At 46.9% G+C, this 19,779-nt stretch overlaps 1 protein-coding gene across 1 annotated transcript in view; it reads right to left on the bottom strand.

Annotated features, from left to right (window-relative positions):
* PPM1L (protein phosphatase, Mg2+/Mn2+ dependent 1L) overlaps positions 1-19,779 on the bottom strand; it is a 74,266-nt gene that overhangs the window by 7,233 nt on the left and 47,254 nt on the right. Inside the window, exons 2-3 of the mRNA XM_032120250.1 lie at positions 9,111-9,285; positions 689-850 (exon numbers count right to left, since the gene is read on the bottom strand). Of these exons, the coding sequence (XP_031976141.1) occupies positions 689-850; positions 9,111-9,285 (337 nt within the window). The remainder of the gene's footprint in view (positions 1-688; positions 851-9,110; positions 9,286-19,779) is intronic.

Genomic DNA, 19,779 nt, shown 5'->3' with positions numbered 1-19,779 from the left:
TTGGAGGGGAGAGAGGCCCGGCACTGCTGGGGCAACACTCAGTGCAGGGTTAACATAAACCACAGAACTTCTTTCCTCCATCAAAGAATTTGCTGCTGCTGTGGGAGCCAAACCAGGAATGGATTCCAAAAAGACTTGGACAAATCCAAGGAGAATTGGCTGTTAAACCTGATGATCCCAATGTAAATTCCAGCCCAGGAGGTGGCAAAGGTGACAAGTGATGAAAGCAAGGAAGATTTACTGCGGGAAGGTTTCTTTCCCTCTACTCCTGCCACGATTTCCATGTTTGTGCTCGTTATATGGGAATAAAAACCAGCTTGGATGAAGTAGATTCATGCTCTGCTGATTTCAGCACCAAACCTCCCTCAGGCTCAGACCAGGCCTCTCAAAACCAGGCTTTGGGCAGGGCTGGGGCTGAAGCTCCTGGGATGCTCCTGGTTGTCCATTTGCTCCCTGGGGAGATCCCAAGGAGTGCTCACTGGGCTGTTGAAGGCTGCTCTCCTACCCCAACCAGCTCATTTAGGGGTGGACCATCTGCTGCCACCTCTGCCCTGTGACATCCCCCGGAATTCTGGCTGGAAAACGGGAGACTTGTTCTGCTGAGGCCTCCGTCGGGCACTCCCCACCCTCTCCCGGGGGAAATGTCAATTTTAGTGCCACATAAAAGATGAACCTCCCGACAACTCACCAGCTCTCTTAATCCTCTTCCTCTCCTTCAGCTGGTAGGGCTTGTGGTCGTGGGACAGGGGGATGGCGTTGCCGTCCTTGTCACACAGGACGCCCCGGGAGTCGCCCACGTTGGCCACGGTCAGCTCCTTGTCGGACAGCAGCGCGATCAGACACGTGGTGCCTGCAGGAACACGAGGGAGGGAGGCCCACACACACAGGGGGTGTAAATACAGGAATGATCAGCAGGAAAACGTTCTTCCTCTTACAGAGCCCCAGGATCGTTGAGTTGGGAAGGACTTCCAGGATGGTGGAGTCCAGCCTGTGGCTGATCCCCTCCAAGCCCACGTTAACGGTGGCAGAGAGGCTGAAAGGGGAGGGATTGTTGCCATCTCCATTCCAGTTCCCATCTTCCCGTTGCAGTTCCATCAGAACTGGCTTTTCCCAGTGGCCAAGGGAAGCAATGAAAGCCCAAAGGAGCCCTGGAGCCCCCAGGAACTGAACCTGCAGCACTGGATGGGGATGGGGTACCCTGGAGCTCTCTCCCCTCAGCCCTGCCAGAACTGAGGTCACTTCTTGATGTTTTTATTGAAAAAAGGTAAAGATTGGACATTTCAATTACTTTCACCTTTAAATGCACAGAAAATGAGATTAGGCATCGACCATTGCATCAAAAGGTGACAAGTGAGGTTTTGCAGACACACTGACACAGATTAAAAGGGAATTTCAGCACTGATTGTTCCCAAAGGCACTCTGGTATCCCTCAGTAAAATTAAAGCCACACCCTTCTCCTTTTAGGCAGAGAAGCCTCATAGGCTGAGTTTTCACTTTTGTTGTTAATTTACATCTGATTATTCATTAATAAAAGGATTTACCCCCAGCTGGGGTGCTCTGGGAGAAGCACTTGGGCCATGAAGGTCTTGGGGATGAAACTCAGCCCCCAGAAGAGGTCCAGAGCAGGGCTCCAGTCTGAGCTCCGTGGCCCTAAACCCAAATTCTGGGTGGTGCCATCCCTGTCCAGACCAGAGGGACCAACTCTGGCTGTTCCCATGGCAAACATCCCGTGAGTGGTATAAATAAACCAGCCAGGAATAAACAAATTGGGTCCCAAAGGTTCATTTTTGCCTTCCTGGATGCCCGATCCCACGGGAGAGGAGAGGCCTGAGGTACCCTCTGGACAAGGATCCATCTGGAGTGACCCCAGAGCAAGAAACCCCAAAATTCCTGGCCTGGATTGATTAAACCCCAAACAAACCCAACTCATCAACCCCATCCCTATGTCCTCCCAACAGAGCTCAAGCTTCAGTTCACACAATAATTAAGCAAGAATTATTATTTTTGAGCTTCAGTAACGCCCAGAAGGGATCAGAGTTATTCAGAACAGGGCAGAAAGCAGGATAACCCAAAATACAGGTTTATATTTGGGTTTATCCTCCACCAACCTGCAACTTGCACCACATGGAGCTCTCATCTACAGACCACACATTCCCACTTGCCTTCCAGGGACTTTAAATCCCAAACAATAGGACTCCTGGAGTTTCCAGGGCAGCAATGTGATGTTTTTATGGCTCACCTCGCTGTCCTCTGGGCCCATCTGCCTCAGCCCCTCCTGTGTCTCCTGCATTTCTCTTTGACATGCTCAGAAATCCAAATAAAACTGGGATTATTGCCCACAGAATAGGCAGGAGTGAGAAAAATCTGGATAAAAAGTGGTGGGAGGCCATCAAGATCACGGAGCTCCACCTCCACGTGCCCTCCAAGTGAGCCAGCAACTCTAATCCAAAGGCAGAGAAATAAATCTGATTCTCCAGGGATAAAAATATAAAATCTGGAATGATACAAGCAGGAGCGGACATTCACTTTTCGTTTATGCTCCAGCAGGGAGGGAACCTGCAGGAATTGTGGGGACAAAGCAGGGACTTCACTCCTTCCCTCCTTTCTAGGTTACTGGAACATTTAAATAATAATAATTTCTTGCAGCAGAAGCTACAGAGATTGGAGAGAATGTTGTTAAAATCTCCAAAATACACAGTTTTGCCAAATGCTTGGGCTTACTGCCTGTGAATGAAATAAATTGCAAACAAACTTCCAAAACGTGGGCTTTTAAAGCACCCGCCTCCCTTTCCTCAAGGTGTGTGGGACCAGAGAGCCAGCACATCATCCAGGCACTGATCCCAAACCCCTCAGTGCTGCTCTTTCCTACAATGCCCTGCACCTCCTGCTTCTCTCAGCAAAACTCTCCCGAATAATCCATTCTGTAAAGCCTGAACCTAAAAACAACCATTCTGAAAGCTCAAGGTCTCAGCATTCCATCATATCTCAACATAATGTGCTTTTCCCCCTGAAATTAGAAGAACTCTCTTCTTTCACAAGAGATTAAAAGAAGCAGCAGGTTCATAGAAATACAGAGAATGACTTCAGATCTCTGAGACTGGAGCTTAAATTCCACCACAGAAGAATTCCCAAGCGGCTGTACCCAGTGGGTTTGTATTTGAAACAGAGAATCATTTTATTTCCAATTAGATCTGGGACTCATGGAATGATTTGGGATGAGAGGGACCTTAAATCCCATCCACTCCCACCCCCACAGACACCTCCCACTGTCCCAGGCTGCTCCAACCTGGCCCTGGGCACTGCCAGGGATCCAGGGGCACCCACAGCTGCTCTGGGAATTCCATCCCAGCCCCTCCCCACCCTCACAGGGAGGAATTCCTTCCCAAAATCCCCTCCAAACACACACAATTAATCCTCCTCACCATCAATCATCTGATATTCACCAGATTTGGGGGGGCACTCCCAGACTGATGGATTCTGGAGGTGTTTCAACACCCTAAAAGTGTTTTCCAGGTGGGAAAACAAGAGAGCTGGAAGGGAATTTTGTGCATCAGGAAGCAAAATTTAATTACTGGGAAATGGAAACCCTTTTGGGCAGCCTCTCCATCTTCTAGGCTGCTCTGACAGGGACCATCAGTAGCTCCAAGCTCCACGTGATTCCTCCCTTGTCCAGATGAAAAATCATCCCAGTACAGAGGGAATTCCATTTCAGCTCCCAGGTTGATTTCCTGGCATCATTCCCGTGTTTAATTTCACCTGAGCATCCCCCTCAACAGTAACATGTTGGAAATGGTTTAAATAAGTTGAAAATCACTGGGGTTTTTTTTCCCTGGTGAGGGGTTTGTGTGTGTCACCAGGACAGCTCAACAGCAGGAGGCCACAAGTGCAATTTCCTCTGGAATTGCTCCCGAATTCTGGGATCTCTGAGGGACACCTCAGGATCCATTAGAAATCTCCACAGCTTTGCAGCTCCCATTATGGAATATTCAAATCCACGTAAAACACCATCTGCAGAACTGATTTGGCAAAAATAAAAAGGGGGGGAAAAAAAAAAAGGATTTCAACATCTTGGCAATTCCAGGCAAATCCACCCCTCCACAATCACGGTGCCAAAGATATTAAAGATTTTGTGTTTATGGGATTAGCTGGCCTTGAGGGAGTCCAATCCCTCAGGATCCATCCTGCATTTTAAGCCAGGCAGAAGTTTGCTGGGACAGCTGAGGCTCAGTGATTTTATGGGTGACATCCATAAACAAGGTGACATCCTGTAACAAGGATGGTGATCCCACGGGAAAAGAAGGAGCAAAATGAAAATCCCACGTGGGGAAAATAAAACCCAAACCACCAAAATAATTTCCCCCTCTTTCCTCTGGCTCTTCTCCTCCTCCTTTCCAGCTCTCCTGATTTTGTTCCTGCACATTCTGTGCAGCCCCATTGCCTTTGGAAGAGTTGTTTTTATCACCTTTAATGGATGATTTTATCTCCTGCTCTTTAAATCCCTCCTAAAATACTTCCAGAAAGCTTCCCAGCCACTTTGCAGCCTCAGGCCATTGCACTCCCAGCAGCATTCCCACGTTCCTGCAGGATCCTGATCCCTGGGTAATTGTGGGATTCCAGGTGCCTGCTCTCCCCAGTGCTCCCAGCACTCACTGCTCATGGCTCCAGCCAAGGCTGGAAGAGAAATATTCCCAAAATTCCTTGTCAGGACAAGGATTTCAACTCCTGGCAAGTCACCCCTGGTGGAAGTGTGTTCCCATTTTTCCAAGCCCTCTGTGAACAGGACGAAGCACAGCCCCAAAGCACAGCCCAAGGAGGAAGGTGCATTACAAGACAGGACTTCTCTTAAAGAAAATCAATCCAACAGATCTTCCTGCATTTTTAGTGGATTACCTTGGGATAAACATCCCAGCAAGGACAACTGATTCTACTGTGATCATTTATCATTTTATTTATAATGATATCATTTATTTGTCATTTTATTGTGATGGAGCACAATGATGACTTCACCTTGGCAGGCTCTTTGCAGAAGGAAAAAACCCCATTTTTCCCCCAACAAAGCATTTATTATGCCCATTATTTATGATTCCTATTGCAATTTCCTGCTTTAATTTTCTCATTTTCTCCTGGTAGTCACCTTCCCTGGGGGAAAACACCTGCCTGCAGTTCCAGGAAGGGAGCAGAGTACCTGGAAAAGGGGCGTCCTTGGCCTGTTGGTCGTTAAAATCAACTTCTCCCAGCTCCAGCCAGGACATTTGTGGGAAGCAGATGGATCTGCCACCTCTTGGCTGAAGTTTCATCTTGGATATTTTGGCTTTTTGCACTTCCAGCAATGGGAAACACTCACAGGACTGGACTGGGGGCTGCAGTCCTGGAGTTGGGATGAAGGGCAGAGCCTTGGATTTATGCTCAGAGCAGCTTTCCACAGCTGGAACCAGAGCCAGGATTCCAGGGAGCACAGAAACCCTGGATATGAGGAATTTCAGCAATTCAGTATCTATTAAATCCTGCTGGGAGGGAGGAGTGGAGGATGAGGGATCCCTGGCTCTGGGATTCCCTGGACATGGTGAGGGAAGGCCGAGCCCAACCCATCCCCCCCTCACCCCAAACCAGCTGGACCTCAGCAAACACCAGCTAAGAAAAGCCATTTTGGGGCTGACACCTGGCTCTGGATGCAATTCCTAAATACCAGTATCTTCCAGGACTGCTTGACAGCAGGGAAAAATGAATTCCATCTCTCTTTGTTGTGTAATAATGGAACTCAATTTCGCCAGGACTCCTGGGGAAGAGGGGCCATCCATTAAGGAAAAAACCACATGGTCTGCAGGATGAAACCACCTCCAGAACCTCCCAGCAGGCTGGAATTCCCTGGAACACCAGAGTTAAATGCCTAAGTGCCTTTAAATAACCTAAATTTGCCACAGATCAGGCACTGAAACACCTCGGATGTTTAGGGATGCTGTAAATGAAAGGAATGGGATTAAGAACCAACAAAGCTTTGTTGGGAGAAAATATTCTTGCACAAAATTACCCCAGCCTCAGCTAGTCAAGAATGCCACTTTTTAAACTAAAGGATTTAGGGATTAGGAGAGGATTTGGACCCATCTGTCACTTTTGGCCTCCTTTCATTTTTTAAAGCTTCCTTACTCAAACCTCACGAAAAATCTTGCCAACATTTGACTATTTCCAGACAAACTCATTCGATTTGTAGCTCTGATGTGTTGATTTCCTAAAGGGAAAGATGCACAAAAAGAGGGAAAGATTCACACTGGGACGTCGAGTCCATCAAGGCTGCACTTTATGAACACTGGATGTTGCCAGAAAGGCCAAATTAACACCCCAAATTGTGCCAAACCCAGAGCATTTGGGCTTCATTCCCGCAAAGGGATGCAGCTGAACTCGACCCACTTTTGGGAAGCATCCCTGGGGAGAAAGGAGTTCCTGGGGGTGCAAAATGCTCCTTCCAAGAGGGATGGGAAAGGTTTCCTGGCTGGAAAAGGTGTGGAAGTGCTTCCCTGTCCAGCACACCCTGCTACAATCAGTGACTGAGCCCTTGGAGCCCCTCAAACCTTTCCCTGTCCAGCTTCCCTGGCTGGCACCTGCTGGAATCCCACCTGCAGGAACCAAACCCTTGGCAGTGCTCCAGGATGGGTTTGGGTGATCCCTCACACAATTGCCTGCCACACAAAATTCTGTTTTCTCCCCTTTCAGCACCATCACTTTTATTTTGCCAATTTTCAAAGATTCTTTCCCTCATTTTTTACGCCCCACCAGCAGCTCGAGTTCCTCGTTGAGTTGATTTTGGGGTGGAAAAAAGCCAAAAAAAAGAAAAAAGGAAAATGCCACCACCAAGGGCTGGAGTGGTTGGAGCACCCAGGCTCACCAGCAGCTGCTGTAATTATATTTAACTGCCCATTTTCTGTGCTTTGCTCCCAATCAGCTCTCACTTCAAGAGCAGGTAGAGCCATTTCTGCCTTTATCATAAATAAGGGACACAATCAGGAGGATGAGGTGGCTCCACTGCTGTGTTTTCATCTCTGGAGGTGCCTCCACCTGCTCGGGAAGCTGGAATTTTGGGGGTTCATTTGCAGCTGTGCTGTCTCTCTGCTCTGAATGTGTGCTGGGAGTTTTCTCAAGCAGTTATTATGGAGCTTCTCATTTCCACATGATTGTTGCTGGACGAGATAAATCCCCAAATATGTGCTTCAAGCAGTTTTAATCTTTATTTTTGCTGTACAAACACAGAGATTTCCATAAAGGAAAAAGCTTTTCTTTGCCTTCTGACAGGAATCAGTCATTTCCCTGCATTTTCTCCTCCCTAATAAACTCCTATAAATCAAAATATAAAGGAGCTGGAGTGACCAAACGGAGGGGAAAAAATTCACAAGATTCATTGGAGTGGGAAATTCTGTGTGAGAAAAGATCACCAGAGGTGAGAGAAAACAACAACTTCTGAAGCTTATCTTTGATGCATCATTAAAAGCAGGCCAGATGTGATGAAGGAAATATTCTGCACCCTCATTTTACCTCTGCTGGCCTTTGAGAACCCACAATCCAAGCTCCTTGCGTGAGGTGTATTCTGCAAAATGCAGCTCAGGAGGCTCCAGAGTGCTCCAGATCCCAGCAGCTCAGAGAACCAGGTAATTTATTGGGTTAATGAGTGGCTTTAATTGATAAAGCAACAGAGCTTTGTCATTGTTTGCCATTCCCAGAGCACTGAGAGCAGCCAGAGTGTGCAGTCTGTAAATGGCATTTACATCTGAGATCAAAGCAGCTGCAAGAGAATCTCTGCTCAGGAGTGGGAGCGTGAGGAAGAGTCTGAGCAAAGTGGGTAAGAAGCCGGAGCATTTAAAATTGGAATATTTGTAGCTGGACCATTTCAAGTACTTCAGGACATGTGAGGAAATGCCAGAAGAAAATCCCAGCCCTCTGGCAGAGCTGGAAGTGCTGAGGAGCTCCAGTGGTGGCACTTTTATCATGGTGACAGTAACCAAAGCAAGGAGTGACCCGTGGGGCTGCTGCCTGGCAAATCCACCAGAACAGGAGGAAAAACCTAATGACAGCAGGAAAAACCCAATGACAGCAGGAAAAACCCAATTACAAGTTCCAGGCTTCTGCCTAAAGCAGCTGGAGGAAGACTCAGAGCTGAGCTCAGCACCCAAGGGCACCGCGGTGCCAAAGACCAGGGAAGCTCCAGAGGAAAAGCCACCAGGGATTAAGGGAAACAGCAAAATGAGGATCTAGGGAGTGTAAACCCTCTTTTTGTACTCCAAGGAAGAGCTGGATGGCAGGGATGAGGCTGGAAGCTGCTGGGAAGGATGGTGGGCTCCAGCTCAGCCACGAGTGTTTGAAGAGGAGAACAAAGAGCAGCACCCAGAGCTCAGCTCGCAGCTCCATCCATGCCCTGCTGGGAATAACTCAGCTCTAAATGATGAACTGTTCTCTCTGTTTGAGCCTTTCTTTACCAGATGGCCAGGTGATTTTAATCTAAACACCAAGAAACTTTGGTAAGACTCAGGGCAAATAGAACACACCGGGGGTTATTTTGGACAATCAGTGAAAAACATCAAGAGTGTGTCTTCGTTGCTGTGTAACTGGAAATTTCCTGCATCAGGAGAACCCTGTGAAGGATCTAAAAGCTGGAAGGCATTTCTAACTGCTAGAAAACCAAATGCTAGAAAATGTAAATACCAAACCTGGAAACTGGAACTTCACTGTTAAAATGCCTCCAAAATTGCCTGGGTTTGGCTGCCCATGGCCTCACGTCATGTTTAAAATCAGGTTCTGTGCCTGCCCCAGCCACTCTCAGCTGGGAAAGCCCAAAAATCAGTTATTTGTGAAGGAGAAAAGAGCACAGTGCAGAGACACAGGGAGATCAATCAACATCAGTGCCCAGAGCACAAAGTGCTGGGAGAAACAGAAGTGTCCTCTCAGCTCCCTGGCATCCCATCACTCATGAGGAACATCTTCCACCCCAGCCTGACTTCAGGAGGCAAAAATATGTCACAAAAATGAGGACAAAAGTTCAACCTGCACAAGGTGTTTGGGGAAACATCGAAAGTGAGCCCTTTTTTTGGCAGTAAAATGGAAATTATAAAGAACCACAGCCATACCTGCTTCATCATAGGTCACAGTCAGCTTCTCCAGCATTTCCCTGTCGATGGATAGGATCTGCTGCTCCAGGATGGTCTGGTAGGACAGGACACTGTTCTCCTTGTCCTTCTCATAGTCTTGGAGATGCTGTTTGAGCACTTCGGGCAGCCGGGACTTCACGTACTCTGCTGCTGACTGTGGAGCAAAGAGGAGTGTAATTAATCCATTTGTGTTAATTGGAGTTGGGGTATCATGGAGCAAACCCCCCTTGAGCTGAGGCACCACCCGGCCTCCCCCAGGGAATTCCTACACACGCCCAGCACAACAGCACAGCTTCATCAGAGCTGATGCCTCTTGAAAACACAACAACCAAATCTCATGTCTTTATTCCAAATTCTAAAACACAGAGTGGAATCAGATTTCATGTGTTTATTCTACATTTTAAAGCACAAAGTGGCAGAGTGGAATCAAATTTAATGTGTTTTTCCTACATTTTAAAGCACAGAGTGGAATCGCTTCACCCGCTCTCGATACACGGCCAGGGCCATTAATATTCCTATACACATGAACACAGAGAAAATTCCTTTAATTCCCTCCTCCCGCCGCTCAAGGGCCCAAAGGAGAGGGAATTAACACAAGGGGGCATGGTTGGACTGATGTTGGGAGCCGCGTGTAAAAATGTAGTAACGGGGGAGTACCACTGAGAGCAGCTGGCCGGGATCCCTGGCACCCTCCACACCTGGAGAGACCCAAACCCAGCCTGGATTCCCGATTTGCAGCACCACCATCCCTCCCCTGGGACTATCATGCTCCCACTCTGACAGGGAATAGAAATTTCCTTTTTCTGGCACAGCTTTGGGTTGGGTTTTTTCAGCTGCCCATCTCTGACAGAGCAGCAAGGGCTCCATGCTCCTTTTCCTGCCCATCTCAAGGCAAAAAAAAAGAAAATAAATGACAACAAAGTTGTTTTATTCCAGGCCTGGGAGTGACCAGGAGTCACCCCTGTTCTGTTCCAGGCTCTTCCTGGGGTTATATTTAGTTTTCCAAAGTCAACCAGTGATTAAATTGCAACCTTAAAATACCCCTGAAGTTGTGCTCCGTGTTCCTGCACTCTGAGCCGTGTGACACCAAGGGAATTACTCGGGAAAACCAAAGGAACTGCCCACATGAGCACAGAATAATGAATATTTTAACAGTTGCTTTTTCCACAGGAAGGCCAAAAGGCACATTGTACACGGATTATTTCAGCCCAAGTTCAGGAATTTGTGTTCAATGTTTCCTTTGGGAACAGATTTGTTCTCTTTGATCCCTGGGGGGGATTTTTGTGCTCCTGGGAAACACCTGAGCTCAGGGATTCGATCTGCTGGTCAGTCTTCCTCCTCCTCATCCCTGTGGGAAAGCAATTCCATGGCCACTCTTCTAAAACTGAAACTCCAGCATCCCCTGGGAATCTGCTTCCAGTCCGAAGCAAATTAAATAAAGGATTGACTTTAATACCTTAATTGACTTTAGGGTATTTCGTCCTACCACGGAAAATTAATATTTCATATGGAGAGAACACATTTTAAAAGATCTACGATGAAATCTACTCGCAGAGCTCATTCACCACAAAAATCCCATTTTTCTAAACCTCCCCCCTCTTTGGACATAAAAATCCCATCAGGAATTGCTGAAATCCCTCATTCTGCAGCAACCTGAACCCAAATGCAGCCAGTGGCCTCCTGTCACTACCAAACCTGCCCACATTTTTTAATTGATGGCAAAGACACATCCAAAGCAAATTTTCCTTCTATAAATGATGCTGAAATTTGCTCCCTGAAGTGGCTCCTTCTGGGACCTGCTTTGTACGTGGGGGAGGAAAGGTCTAAAATGTTCATTAAGGGCTTCATTATGAAGCTACTTCAAAAATCAAGTGGTGCCTGGACGAAGCAGCTCCTCAGTCAGTGATTTGGGGAATTTTGGGAAAGTTTGGAACACACAGGAGGGGTTTGGTGGGTGGAAGCCCAGCAGGGACAGCTGCATCCTTCCTCATCCTCAGCACATTCCACAGGCTCACCACATCCCACAGCCTGACTCCCCCAACCCACCCAACCTTTAAAATCCATGTTTTCCCCCCAAATTGCATGTTTCTGGCCTTGAAACACTCCAGCAAGCTTTAATTAATTGTGTTATAAACACTGCTCAGTGGGAATCCCTCTCCAAGATGCAAAGCCCTGGGAATGCTGCTCATCCCGTGGTAGGGAGGAGGAGGAGCGAGGCAGAGCACCCCGAATTCCCTGGTTTTCCACCCAAATGGAGGAGCTCCCCCTGTGTGGGCACACATGGGGACAAGGAGTGACCCGAGCGCGCCGTGACCAAACTCAGTTAATTTAATTAAGACACTGAGTGTTAAACGGCTCCACGGCCCCGTGAAAAGCCAGGGTGGAAAACAAGAGCCATGGGAAGGTCAGGACATGGCCTGGGAAGCTCTGAGGGATCCAATTAGCTGGAGCAGCCATTATTTATCAACACTTCCAATTAACACACCGACCGCAGAGACTTCACTGCCTCAGCCCCACCCGCGGCACCGAGCCCCTGATTTACAGGGACAGGAGGGACACCACAAATTTCTGATATTCATGTCCTTGGGAGAATTCATTCTGCCTTCCCAGCTGCTGCAGGCGTTCAGGGAGCAGGGGAAATGCAGGATCCAGGGCAGAGTGTGGCATTCCTGGCGTAGGCCCTAAACCAGTGATGGATTTCAAGCCACACCAAGACCCCGCTGCCCCTCCTTTCCACAGGTTTCCTGTGGATCACCACAAGTTCCCTCCTTCAGAGATGATGCCCCATCCCTGGAAATGTTCAAATCCAGGCTGGATGGGGCTTGGAGCAAGCTGGGATAGTGGAAGGTGTCCCTGCCCATGGCAGGGGGTGGAATCAGATGATCTTTAAAGTCAAAGGAAGGACACAAAGATTTCTGAGGCCTGACGGTGCAAAAGGTCCAAAGCTGCAAGTCAAAGAAGGTTTTGGGAGGAAACTTTAGGGAAGTGTGAGTGAAAACTGTCCTGGTGCAGAAAAAGCCCAGGATTTACCTGGTAAAGCCGAGCTGCTCCTTGATCTCAGACTCAAGGGCACATCTACACAGTCACAACATACTCAAGAATGAATGAACGCAGAAACAAAGGGAAACTGAAGGAAAAAATTACTTGGAGAAAAGGCAGTGAGAAAAGGTTCCACAAATCCATGTGGAACAAGGAAAACCCAGGGAAAACATTGCTGCACTGCTGAGCAGAGGAGCTATTCACAGGTGATGGCCTAAATGCTCCGGGATTTAATGTCTCTCTGTACTAAACTGCTCATTTCCCTTCCCTTGAGTACCACCTGTCCCCTGCTGCCTTCACTGGCAGCTAAATCCCAGGCAAAGAACCAAAATCTCCAGGCAGAACAGGGCAGGAGCAGGTTGGGAAGCGCTTGTAAAGATGAGCTATTTTCCAGCTGGCTGGGGCAGCTGAAATCCACCCAGGAACGCAGGTAACGGGCTGAAAAAAATCTCCTTAAGGACCTCTGTGTTTGGGAATTCCCAGGGGATGGGGAGATGCTGCTTGGGAAGGGCACTTTTAACACGATCTGAAGAGAGAGGGAGAGAGGTGGAGCTACAGAGCAGCCGGTGTAACTCCGGTGCCTGGAAACCGGGATGTGGGATCAGATGATTCCTACGCCCAGGAAAAACCCGAGGTTTGGAAGGCACAGGGAGCAAAGTGGTTCCTCAGGGTGTTGGCGGAGCTGCTGATCCCATTCCTGCCCTCTGCAGCCTCAGGAGCAAATTCTGTGCTCATCCCAATAAAAACCCTGCGCTGGAACCCCTCAGTTCCACAAATCCTTCCCCGTGGTTCTCCTGAGCCTCAGGATCCCCGGGAAAGCCTTCCATGGGAATCAGGGTGCTGAATCCCAGCAGATGTCAGAGAATCTTCAGGGATTAAGACCCATCTCCAAGGCCCCCTGGACCCAAAGGTGTTCCCAGGGTGGGGGTGACTGTCACTGTCACCATCCCACCCACACCCACCCAATCCTTCATCAAAAAGATGGAAAATCGTGGGAAAGATTCCAGCCTGAGGTGCTGTTTGAAATCCATGATGATCCCATTTGGAATTTCACAGCCCACATCCCAGACCAGCACTCCTTAGCAGAAATACTTTCAAATACAGGTTTTTGGACTTGCATCTTTTTATTAAAAAAAAAAAAAAAGCCCAAATCCACCCACACAATTCATTATTCTAAGAAAAGTGCACTTAACTTATTAAACATCTCTCTCTGGGAAAGTAAAAACCATGGAATAATGAGGCTGTGGACAAGAAATGTATTCCAGGAAGCCCATCAGTGAATTTTCGTAGAAATTCCCTAAGGCTTTCCTGTTCACTTCCAAAAAGGACAGTGCAGGAATATCCCTACATTGCCATAAACACATAAATTGAGATTCCGAGGTTAAAAAAATCCCATCCCAGATTAAATAAAAGACCTGGAAGTGCACCTTTCCCTGATCCAGTCATCCTGGCAGAGATGTTCCAGCTGAACCAGGACAACCTGATGAGCACATCCCCCTGCTCAAACACAGCAAGGATTTGTTCCCATTTTACTGCCATTCCAAGAGTTGTTCCCTGACGCTCTGGAAGTGGCTAAAGAATATTCCTTGGATTCCTTTCTCTCTGGGAGCCAAACTTATGGCAGACAGATCACCTCCTCAAGCTTTTCACACAGGAAGGGCTGGAGGGGGATGGAATCAGATCCCAAAATTGTGTTGATTCCAGGGAAATTCACGCTCCTCTCCCATCCCGCCCTTGGTATTTGGGATCAGCTGCCTGTCCTTCACCAGCAGGAACAGCTCCCCTGAAGCCAGTGGGATTTTGCTGAGGCAAACCTCTTGGAATAAGGACATGGAGCTATGAATAGTCATTCCAAGGGAAAACATATGAGAGCAAAACATAGTCTGCTCTCCAGGGGATAATGCAAGACCCACAAATGGCACCAGGACAAACAGTTTGCCCTCTAAAGCAAGGAACTATTTAAGGACAAACATGCCAACAGGATTTTTGTCCTTTAATCCCAAATTTTCATGCATTTAGCCTATTATTTTTATTTAAAAGTATCTTTTTCCCTCTATGATAAACATTAATTGATCAATACGTATCCCAGGAAAGCCCAGCTCCCAATTTAAAATGAAGTTACGAGCTGAAAATGTTTGAGGAGCTCAGAAATTCTCTGCTGGGACTTTCAGCAACACTGGACACCAAAACCACCACTGTTATTTTGCAGTCCACGCACTGTTATTTCCATAGCAGGCCAAGCATCGGCTCACAAACATCTTCACTTCATCAGACACTCTGTAATAACGAGGAAATTAACCTGATTCCAAGGAGATGGCTAAAGTTCAAATTAGTATTCACGCTGGATTGTCAGAGATATATTAAATCCATAATTACAGTAATCCACAGCTGCTTCAGCTGTGGAAAATAATGAATTGCCCAGTGAGGACTGGGCTCCCTGAAATGGGAAGGAAAAGCCACCTGGAATTTGGGCTTTGCTTGGAGCACACGGAGCTCGATCTCCGTTGGCACAGCCTGTGTGTGGATTCCTGGCTCCCAGCAAGGCTGAGAACCACGTCCCCACGTGGGTAAAAATAAAAATAGGATGATTTATGGCTCCAAAGTACACGTTTTAGTCCAGCCCTTTAAACAGCTCCTGTCACTCGCTGCTTGAAGAGAATTATTGAAGCGTCCTGGAACGAGGAGCATGGAAATCAGCCGGATTTGGGCTGGAAAATGGCACGTCCCGTTCTGCCTGTGCCCAGCAGTCTCAGGGTGACACCGCAGGGACACATGTGTGACCCTCCTGCAGCCGGGCACGGAGCAGCACAGGTGACAATCAGTGAAAACCCAATTAATTGCCATTTTCCACTGAGGGACTGGTTCACGAAACACTCGTACGAGCCGTGTTTTTAATGGCTGCTTTTAATTAACGAATGGAAACGAACCAAGCCGTGCTCTGTGTGGTGGAGCCAAGCTGCAGGTGAGGGAGGACAAGGCACGGACACGGATCTGTCCCCACTGCTTTGGCTGAGCCACGAGGAACGTTCTGGAACATTCTGGGGGTCCAATTAAAAGGTTAATTGCATCAAGGCAAGGGGCATCGTTCTAATGAGCTCGTCTGGCATCTCCACTCGGCACCACAGCACCTCCCTGCCTCACTCTCTGAATGAAGAAGTCGTTTTGAAAAATGGGAGAATATTCCCAGACAGAATCTTCCCCAGCCCTTGGAAGTTCATTATCCGTGCTGCGAGAGGATGGATTCCCGTCCCACAGGGAACATTCCCCGCATCCCCAGCCCGAACCCGCTGTTATCTGCGACTTCCAGCGCAATCTCTCTCACCTCCATTCCCCTTTCTCATGTAAATCCATGGATCCAACCACCCCATTGTCCCGTCGCTGAGGAGCAGAGCAGCTGGAATTCCCTCCATCAGTCCCTGACACATCTCCCTGCTCCCTCTGGAATCCTGCCAGCCGCTCACGGGCTTCTCCTTGGAACACTCCCGTTTGCCAGCCTGGATCTTTAGAGGGGGAAGCATCGCAGCAAGGAGGTGGAGGAAGATTTATTAACACCCAAACTATTTATTAACACCCGAACTAGTAATTAACACCAGAACCAGTAATTAACACCAAAACCACCTCCTTACTTCTATTAATTCTGTCCATTTTGGGCTCACCACTGCCCTGGGAGCTCATGGACAGCTCATGGAGCCCCTAAATCTTCTTTTAGGACCACACTGTGCAGTATCAGATACCCAGATTTGTGCTTGGGTTTATTAATTGCAACTTATTTACATGTGCTCCCACAGCAAATGAGTGCAATTCCTCGGGATTTATCAATTATTTACCGATAATCCCATCAAAGATTGGAGGAGTCACAGGACAATTTTCCACGTGAACACACCAAGTCAACAATTTCTGTTTCTCGTTATCCTCAATGGGCACAGACTGAAATGCAGGAAATGCCATTGAAACTTAAATTAAAGCTTTTTTCCTGGTCAAACACAGGGTGCCCCAAGAGGCTGGGGAGTCACCATCCGTGGAAACATCAAATCCCAACTGGGCTGGCTTACTCCACCCTGAATATTTGGTCTGACAACCACATATATACCCCCAAAATTAAGAATATTAGGAACAATGAGAGTAAAGGAACTATTCCTGGAGCTAAAAGAAAAGCATCAGCACTAAAATTGCACACGCACAGACACAAACTCTGAATCTTAATTAGAAAGTCAATTATCATCCATGCCTCTTTTAGGAGAAAAATTAAGATTAGTGGGGGAATTAAAGTGAAAATGAGGCACGAAGCAGTCATTTGATAAAATTCCTGTTAGCTCTGGCAAACAGGGAGCTGGAGCTGGTTTAAAGGTGATGGATTCCATAAATCCTGGAAGATGCATGAGCACAGACACACAAGAGCAGCAATAATTCTGACAAACACCCACATGGCCATAGGGAAAGGACATTAATGTTTGACTAGTATTTGAGTTTACCAAAGGGCACGATTTAGTCAATGACACAATGCAAAATATGTGTGATTGAAGTGCTGAAAAAAAATAGGGATGTCAAGATTTCACCTGATTTTGATGCTAATTGGGTGGAACTATTAACAGAGATGAGCTGAATATGAAATGAAGGCCTGTAAAAAAAGGGTTTTAAAATGCCTGAAAAGACTTGCCCATTACCAGGTAACAATGCAGAAAAATCCGGGTCCCAAATTACCATTTATTTACTAAATACCAAGGTGTACAGAGCAGGGATTGCATTTGGAGACCTGCCAGGAACATTTCACCCAACCAGGAGGAACTGAAATGTTCCCTTACGTCCCTGTAATCAAATGTAAGCAAAGGGGATCCTTTTTCATATTGGCATAAACAAGCAGGAGTGAGAGAAAGAGCAAGAACCCTAAAAATAATGGGCAGAGTGTCATAAACCTGCTGAACTCACACAGGTGCTGATTTTGGGAGCCTGTTTTGATACAGCAAAATACTGCATTTTGGATTTTACTGAGCTCACCAAGTTCAACATGGAAGGTAAAAAAAATAAAAGAGGTTTGCAAAATGACTCGACTTTAAATGACATTTCCACCTCCGTGCCTGTAACCCTGCATCAGTGCAGCCCCTGAACTGAAAGCTTTCATTAGGAATTAAAATGCCTTAAAACTACTCCAGGGGATTGCCACAGGTGTCTCTGTGCAGAAGCTTTCCCAAAGAGCAGGGCTTCTTTTAGTGAAAAACCAGTTTTACCAGAAGCCTTTCATTCTGCTCCTGGAATTGAGGGAAAAAATGTATTTATAGCCTATTAGACTCAATTAAATAGCAAGAAGCATTCATCTTTCTTTGCCATTGTTCTCTCCCTCCAAGCACTGAGGGAGAGGAGTGGAATTATTTTAGTCTAAATGGTCTCTCCTGATTCAGAGACATTGCTTTGTGCCAAGCAGGAATCAAGAACTGGAAAGATCCAGTCTGGGTGAGTTACACAGGAGACCAAAAAAAAAAAATCTCTATTTTCACCTGCTTAGAATTTCACCAATGTTCAACCATCTGGTCACAAACCTGTCTCCCGCTCTTCCTAGCACTCCTAAATGGAATATTTCTGTGATTCCATCCAGTGCAAGTCCAAAGCTCAGCAAGTAGGAAACACATAGGGATTTTCAAGTAACAGCAGAGTGCCAATGTATAAAATATTATCACTTTGCCTTTGTCAGCCATAAATCCCCTGAGGGAACCAGGCAAGCTCCTGGAGCAGGAGCTGTGGCCAGATGTTGTCTCCTGGAGCCAAGTCCTGTCCTGATAATTTTTTATTTTTAATTTTTTATTTTTAATTTTTTATTTTTATTTTTAATTTTCCTAAATGGGATACATCTAATGCTGGAAACAATCCTTAAGCTGCCGTTTAAGTCTGACCTTAAAAAATTCTCTATTAAGAAATCCCGTTAATAATTAGCCTTGTGTTACATCCAAAGCTGTGAGGAGAAGGAGGTGAGATGGAGATAAAACCTTCCAGGGTGACAAAGAGGAGCTGTGGAGCCTCAGGGTTCATCCCAGCAGCTCTTCCAGAGGGATCCAGGAATGGAGACACAACTGAGACTTGTCCCAGCTGGATTCTCCTCCGTCCATCCCAGAGCTGGGACAAATCCTGCACACAAAGAGTTAACAGGGAAAAGGGGCCCGCTGACATTTTCCTTCAGAAACTAAAATTTCTGAGGGGAACAACTTGAAGGTTCAGTGAGCTCTGGTTCAATGTAATGATGGTTATTTCCTTAGATCCTCTCCTCCTTTTGGGTTTGAAAAATCCACTGTATTGACCCAAATAATGAGCTGGAGCCAGCCAGGAAAGCGCCACATTCCCGGTCCCTGGAAAACTAATCCGGAATAAATCAAACTTTTGTCTCCTCTCCGTGTGCTCCTGGAACACCACGCTGCCAGGAAAAGAGATTTTTGTGATCATGTGGGTGATAAGCAGCTGAAACCTGAGATTGTGGCACAACTTAGTGCTTAAAAAGGCTCCTGGAATCCTGGGATGTATAAATAGTGGGGTAATAATGACTGGTTGTGGTGAGGTTATTAGGGAATTGTTAATGGAAAACCCTGTCTGGCTGTTATACCTGGAATCTGAGAATCAAGAGAATATCTGAGGGCTAAAGAAAACAGTAACGAAAAGGGAGAATTATTTTTAAAGGGTTTTTTTCCAGAGAAGGAAACTTGCCCTCAGAGGAGTTACCGGGTCAGAGAGGTGAGGATGTGAAGGCTCTGAGAGAAGAGATGCTGTGCTTGTAGTGACACAGGCTGGATCACAGCTCTTCTTCCTAAACACAGGAGGAATCCGAGAACATTTAGGGACATCAGTGACTGAGGGAAAAAAGGATGGCCAGAGCAGGATCTCAGCCACTGAGCTCAGCCCACCCTGCTACAGAGCGACTGCCTTGGAATTCATCTGCAGTTTCTTCTCCCGAGCTGAAGGACGCAGAGACTCCCATTAAATAAAACACCTCCTTCAGGAAGAAGAGACAAACCTTCCTGAGTGGACAGAATTGATGTCAGAGAGTAATTATATAAACCACTTAATTAAATGGCACAGGCTCAGAGACAGGGACTTCATTAAATAGAAAAGCAGCCAATTCGAATCCATAAATAGTTCCCAAAGCCTGTTCATTTTCTAGAGCCATTTCACTACATAAACATGGAGAGCTGTACCCTTGAGAGAAGGAGAGGCATAAATCAGGCCCCACTTAGGACAAACACCAATGCCTGGATGTTATTCCTTCTTCCCTCTAAAAATGTCCATGTGACAGAATGAAAAAAGGATTTCTCCTGCCTGTGTGATCAGCACATCTCTGGTTATTGAGCTCAAAGGCACGTGGGGAGCAGGCTTGGAGGTGCTTTTGTTCACATCCCTCAACTTCATGAGCAGCCAAATCACACTGAATTGAAAAAGACAGGAAAACAAGAAGGAAGGAGGCAGATGTAGGAAAAAAGAAAGGAGAGACTCAGGAAAGGGAGAAGAGTGAGTGAAGTGGAGTAGCCAGAAAAAGGAAAGATGAAACCAATTGCGTTCAAAGAACACCTGGAAGTGGCACTCAGTGCTCTGGGCTGGTGACAAGGTGGGGATGGGGATCGGGAACAGGTTG

This window comes from Corvus moneduloides, chromosome 10 (assembly GCF_009650955.1).
Source record: "Corvus moneduloides isolate bCorMon1 chromosome 10, bCorMon1.pri, whole genome shotgun sequence".
Taxonomy (NCBI): Eukaryota; Metazoa; Chordata; class Aves; order Passeriformes; family Corvidae; genus Corvus; species Corvus moneduloides.
Note: the sequence above shows the minus strand (reverse complement) of the source record. Positions and strands in the feature narration are given on the sequence as shown.